The following is a 6,000-nucleotide window of genomic DNA, read 5'->3' on the forward strand; positions in this document are numbered from 1 at the left end:
TCTTGACCCAGAAAAGGCCAGAACTGCTGATGCTGAGTAAAATGCTTAGCCTTCCCGGTCAGAGTTGCTATGCCCTTGGGAGGGTCAGGACAGGTCGGTGAGTTTTAGCTGGAGATGTGTTGGATGAATGTCTCAGCGTTTGTTTTAACATTAACCCTTTGGCCACCAACAGCCCAGGAAGCTCATGCCCACTGCCCTGCCAGGTACAGCTCCAAGCCTCCAGAACCCACTGATCCAGGCCCCTTTGCCCTGGCCTGCCCTGCCCTTTATCTACAAGCCTGAAACACAGTGTGTCCACCCAGGAGATGAAGCTCTGTCGGATTCTCTTGCAATGTGATCGTTGATCTCAGGCCCTCCGCTATCCAGCGTAGCCCACAGACACCACCCACCCCGGCAAGCTGAGGTATATGGCCACCTCCACTCACACCTGACTCCCATAGTGCTGACCCAAGGGGCCACCCAGGCCCTGGGAGCCCCCTCATGCCAAGAGGCCCAGTCAATGGCAACAGGACCCCGGAGGGGACACTTCCTCTCAGAGGCCTTCCTGGGCCTCAGATTAAGAGGCCAGGAGTAAAAGAAGCAGGCTGCTGAGTGGCAGCAACAGACACCGGGCTTGCGCTGATAGCAAGGAGGTGCTGGGAGGCACAAGTTCTGCAGGGAAGAGGAGGAGGGCACACAGCCTGTGGGGGAGCTGGTGGCCAGCCATTTACCCATGTGACCGGAGGCTCAGAGAGCCCAGCCGCTGACTCTGGCTCTCTCTCCACCTGAGGCTCTCAGGCTCACACCGCACGGGATCATCTTACTACCTGAAGAGGCAGCTCTAAGTGTCTGCCCTCCTTAAGACTATGAGCTCCTAAACACAGCAGGGGCCTAGTAATCGCTGCCTGATGCCAAGTGCAAGGCTTCCCAGGGGCAAAAGCCAGAGGCCCAAGGGCAGGGCCTGCAGACAGCACTGCTCTGCAGCCCCGACCCTGCTGGCCTCCCTGCCCCCCAGCCCCTCACAGTACACCCAGCACTGGTCAGTCCTCACCGGCATCTTCTCCCCTGGAACAGCTCACCCAGACTCCTCTCCCAGGAAGCTCTCCTGGACTAAACCAGTACTGCCTCCACTGATGGAGCCCTTTCTACCAGTTGGTCGGCCTCAAGGTGCTAGGAGCCCTTCCTGGGATGAGGGTGCTCCTGGGAGGGGTTCAATAGAGTCTAAAAGAATGGTGGGGCTAAAGCTTGGCCCAGGTGGGGGGTACCTAGCACCAAAGCTCAACCCTGAGGTTTATGGTCCACATGAGGTCAGCCAAGACCCAGAGAACAAATGCAAAAGGTCATGGACGCAAGCCAAGCTCACGTCTGCCTAGGGCCTACTCCCTCTGCACAGACTGCTCCTTCCCTTGCTCTTCAGACCACTGGTCCTTTCCCAACCTGTATATTGATGCTTCATTAACACTTCATTCAAAGGCTCGCCCTCATGAAGAATGAAATCAGGATCCCCCATTAGTACCCCTTCAGCCCCTGCCCACTACCCTCACAGTTGTGACTATCCCAAGGCCTGGCCCTCAGCAAATCAGCAACTCAAAATCAAGGAGTAGGAGCCCCTGGATGGCTGTCAGTTAAAAGTCTCACTCTTGATTTCAACTCAGGTCATGATCTCAGGTTCATGAGATCAAGCCCTAAGTCCTGGCTCCAAGCTCGACAGCAAGTCTGCTTTCTCTCCCTCTGCCCGTCCCCAACCCCCAACCCCCAATGCATGTGCACACTCTCTCTCAAATAGTAAATAAATCTTAAAAAAAAAGAAAAGAAAGGAAAAATCAAGGACTAATTGTGAACCAGAAATGTTTATTGCAGAAATTTGGTCACAATTCCCACTTGGTGGCCCCATTGAGGCTGGACTGGTGAAACAGGAAAGGGTGGAAGGAGTAGGGGCCCGGGTCCTCAGAGCTGTGAGAGGATGTTGGGGGCCAGGCTGCAGGTGAGGCCTGTACCATCTGGCTCCACATTCAAGGATTTCACTACGCCATCCTCTACCACCATGGAGAACCTGCCAGAAAGAGAGAATGGGCCAGGGGCGCGTGGGTGGTGCAGTCGGGTCAAGCGTCCGGCTCTTGGTTTCCCCTCAGGTCGTGGTCTCAGGGTCGTGAGATCTAGCCCCACGTCAGGCCCTGCGCTCAGCGTGGAGTCCGCTTAAGACTCTCTCCCCCTCGGGGCGCCTGGGTGGCTCAGTAGGTTAAGCATCTGCCTTGGGCTCAGGTCATGATCCCAGAGTCCTGGGATCGAGTCCCGCATCGGGCTCCCTGCTCGGCCAGGAGCCTGCTTCTCCCTCTGCCTCTGCCCCTCCCCCTGCTTGTGCTCTATCAAATAAATAAATGAAATCTTAAAAAAAAGACTCTCTCTCCCATTCCCTCTGCACGCTCGCTCTCTCTCTAAAATAAATAAGTAAATCTTCAAAAAGAGAGAGAGACTGAGCCAATTACAAAAGTCTGGGCCTGGAGGCTGGGAATGGAAATTGAAGGGATGGCAGGGGAACCCCACAGAGGACCCTCCCACTTTTACCTCTTGAGCCGACGATTTCCAAACAGGGACACCAATGAATCATCTAGTAGCAAATCTGTCTCCTAAAAGGAAAAGCAGAGACAAGGCTTAGAAACTACCAGAAGAGACCAAGCCCTGCCTCCACCAGCTGCTTCCCACATTAGCCATGTCCCTCCATGCATCCAAGGCCTGGCACAGGGACCACCCTATAGGGTAGGGGTTGCAGGGATGCACTCACCTTCCCAAAGGCCCCAGTGGGGTCAGCCAAGAGCCTAACCTAAGGAGAAAGTAAAGGTCAAAGAAAAATCCCCCGCCTGGCCCCTGATCCCCTGCAGGACCCATACCTCACCTTGCCTCCCGAGTTGTGAGCTTGTCCCCACTCTTCAGTCACAAAGACATCATTAACACACAGACAGGCTACCACCTGGACCCCCTTGGCCTTCAGAGCCTCAGCCTGCTGCACAAATCCTGGCAGGTGGGTCTAGGAGGGGACACAAAGGGTCAGCAAAGGGATAACAGCCTCTGCTCTGCGGCGTCGTACCCTTTATCTCCAGGCCCTCCTCGCTTCCCTCTTGAATATCTTTGATCAGTTAGAAATGTGTCAGCCACAGTTCCTTTTTGCCTTGGCGGCAAGAAGCTGGGATCCAAACTTGAGTGCTCTGTGGTCACCGTGAACTTCCCTTGGACGTGACTATACTTTACCTGAGTATCTTCCACATCGCCAATCACCAGCAAGATCAATAACAGATGTTGGATTTAATTACAATACCCTTTTCTCCTACGTTCCTGGTGCCATGACCTTTTCACGCCCTCCGCTTTTTTCTGAACGCTCTGAGAGGCTTTGTTTTTTGTGTTTTTTTTAAAGATTTTCTTTCTTTATTTGACAGAGGGAGAGTGAGAGAGCACAAACAGGGGGAGCAGCAGCAGAGGGAGAGGGAGAAGCGGGCTCCCCACCCAGCAGGGAGCCCGATGCAGGGCTCGATCCTAGGACCCCGGGATCATGACCTGAGCTGAAGGCAGACGCTTAACCGACTGAGCCACCCAGGCGCCCCAGACTTTCACTTTCTTAAAAGCCCTTTCCCATTTCACATTGGGGTGCTGAGTAGCCTGGGGGGGGGCCTGGATATGGAAGATTCAGGAAGATTATAAGGTTTTGGCCGGAGCAGTGGGAAGACTGGACGTGCCTTTGCTGAGGTGGTGAAGACTGCTGGAGGAACAGGTTTAGTTTTTACAAATATCATAAAATTTACCATGTTAATTGTTTTTAGGTGTGCACTATCATTAAGTATATTCACACTGTGGTCTGACCAGCAGCACCATCCACCTCCAGGACGCCATCGTGCTGCACTGAGACTGTACCCATTAAACATAACTCTGTCTCTCCATATTTATTTTTTTATTTTTATTTTTAAAGATTTTATTTATTTATTTGACAGAGAGAGGCACAGCGAGAGAGGGAACACAAGCAGGGGGAGTGGGAGAGGGAGAAGCAGGCTGAGCAGGGAGCCTGATGCGGGGCTCGATGCGGGGCTCGATCCCAGGACCCCGGGATCATGACCTGAGCTGAAGGCAGCCGCTTAACCGACTGAGCCACCCAGGCGCCCCGCTCTGATAGGCCTTGTAACTGTCACCGCCACTACATACTCTCGTTGCAAGCTGCCCTAGAACTTAGGAACAATATAGACATGGACACGAGATTCCAACCGCTGAGTCCCAGAAGGGCAGGTCTCACCTTGGAACAGCCAGGGGTAAAAGCTCCAGGGACTCCAAACAGCACCCCCTTCTTGCCCTTGAACAGCTCTGCCAGGTTCACCTTGTTCCCAGGCTGCCCTTCAAAAACCACCACGGAAGGGATGGCATCTCCCACCTAGAGGGAATGACTTGGTCAGGAGTTACTTGGTTACTTTGTACATGAGCAAAGACAACTAGAGACTGACTAGATAAGGAGATAAGCAGTTGGGGAATGAGGGAGTGGGTAGGAGAAGCCAAGAGAAAGGCGGTAAACCAGACCAGGCAGTTGCTCCTAGTAGAGCAGAGTTGACAGAGCTGTGTAATGTCCTAACCTTCAAAGTTTCCAGAGGTCCCTCCCAGCCGCCCTCCCCTCTCCCCGCCACCGCCTGGTTCCTCCACATCCTCCGGGTTTCAAGGTGGCCCCTATTCCTTTTACCAGCCTGTGGGTGACAAAAGAAAATGGGAGAGGAGGCCTCTCTGGGTGTCGCAAGGGGTTGAGTAAACAAGGAGTCTGTTTCTTACCGGAAAGAAGTGGGATAAATGGGCAGGGAAGGAGTGCAGGGAATCTACTGGGGGGTGAGGAGGAGACCCTGACAACAGGGAGGGAGAGGACCCTGGCCAGGTCTGAGTGTCCAGCCCTCAGGAAGAGAAAAAGGGAGAGCAGCAGAAGATGGAAAAGTTGGGCGAAGGGTAATAAAATAAAAAGGCATCTCTCAAAGGGGATGAGTTAGCCTACCTGGGAGTGTGTGAGGGTTTCATGGAGCCAGAGGAGGTACATGAAAGGAGGGCAAATCAAGGATTGGGAGTAAGATTAAGCAGGAGGAGGAGGAGGTCTCAGAAGAGGGTGGAAGGGTAAGGGAGGTGGTTCCCAGGAGCAGGGGATCGTTCCAGGTGAGGGGATGAAAGATTCAGCAGAAGAGTGGGCATGAGCACGGGAGAAATGGAACGGGAGAGACACAATAGTGGCTTTAAGAGAAAACCCTTGTTTCAGACGATGGGGTGAAGAATGATGCCCAGGAATATAACAAAAACGTACAAGAGAGTATGGGGGTAGGGGCATGTATGGAGGTTGAAAAGGGGCCCTGTGGCAAAGGAGATGGTTCCAGAAGGCGGAGGAGACCATGGTATTCAATCGCCTAAAATGGTGGAGACACATCATAGGGTGTCGCATAGTGGAAGTGAAAAGGGGACGAGGGGAAGGCTCGAGAGCCTTGGGGGCTGTCCAGGAAATGGGGTAAGAGTCCCCAAAACTGGCGAGAATTGGGGGAGGGGAGCAGCCACGGGGTGTTGCTGAGGGGAGGAGAACTGCGGGAGGAGCGTCCCGCGGAGCGCGCAGGGGTCCGGAGGGCAGGAAGGAGGGTGATTCTCCCCCAGAAAGCGGGACGGAGAGCACTGGGAAGACTGGCGGGAGGGGAGCGGTCCCGGCCAGCGGTCACCTTGATTGGGGCCATGGCTGAGGCGGCGCTTCTGAAACCGTAGGCCCCGCCAAGCGTCCACTCCCTGCCTGGTCGCCGGCGCCCGCCTGCTCTCGACGGCGCCGATGCTGCAGACTCGACGGCAGCTGCCCGGACGAGAACCGAGCCTGCCCCACCACTCAGGACGCGTAGCTGAACGAATGGCATGCCCAAACCAGAGCGCACTGCCGCTCCGCCCTCGCGTCGGAGCCCCGGCAGGAGGCGGTGCCTGGCGGGCTGTGCGCAGGCGGGTCCCCTCCGCGAGAGGCGGGTCCCCTCCGCGAGAGGCGGG

At 55.0% G+C, this 6,000-nt stretch overlaps 1 protein-coding gene across 1 annotated transcript; it reads right to left on the reverse strand.

Annotated features, from left to right (window-relative positions):
- Nucleotides 1-1,813: 1,813 nt before the first annotated feature.
- PRDX5 (peroxiredoxin 5) lies at nt 1,814-5,952 on the reverse strand. Its single transcript, XM_021684998.2, has 6 exons — nt 5,691-5,952; nt 4,256-4,390; nt 2,873-3,004; nt 2,762-2,800; nt 2,545-2,606; nt 1,814-2,032 (listed from the first exon to the last, which is right to left on the reverse strand). Exons 1-6 carry the CDS (start codon nt 5,874-5,876, stop codon nt 1,927-1,929), a joined length of 660 nt encoding a protein of 219 aa, XP_021540673.1. The 5' UTR covers nt 5,877-5,952; the 3' UTR covers nt 1,814-1,926.
- Between the last annotated feature and the right edge of the window lie 48 nt (nt 5,953-6,000).

This window comes from Neomonachus schauinslandi, chromosome 11, assembly GCF_002201575.2.
Source record: "Neomonachus schauinslandi chromosome 11, ASM220157v2, whole genome shotgun sequence".
Classification (NCBI taxonomy): domain Eukaryota; kingdom Metazoa; phylum Chordata; class Mammalia; order Carnivora; family Phocidae; genus Neomonachus; species Neomonachus schauinslandi.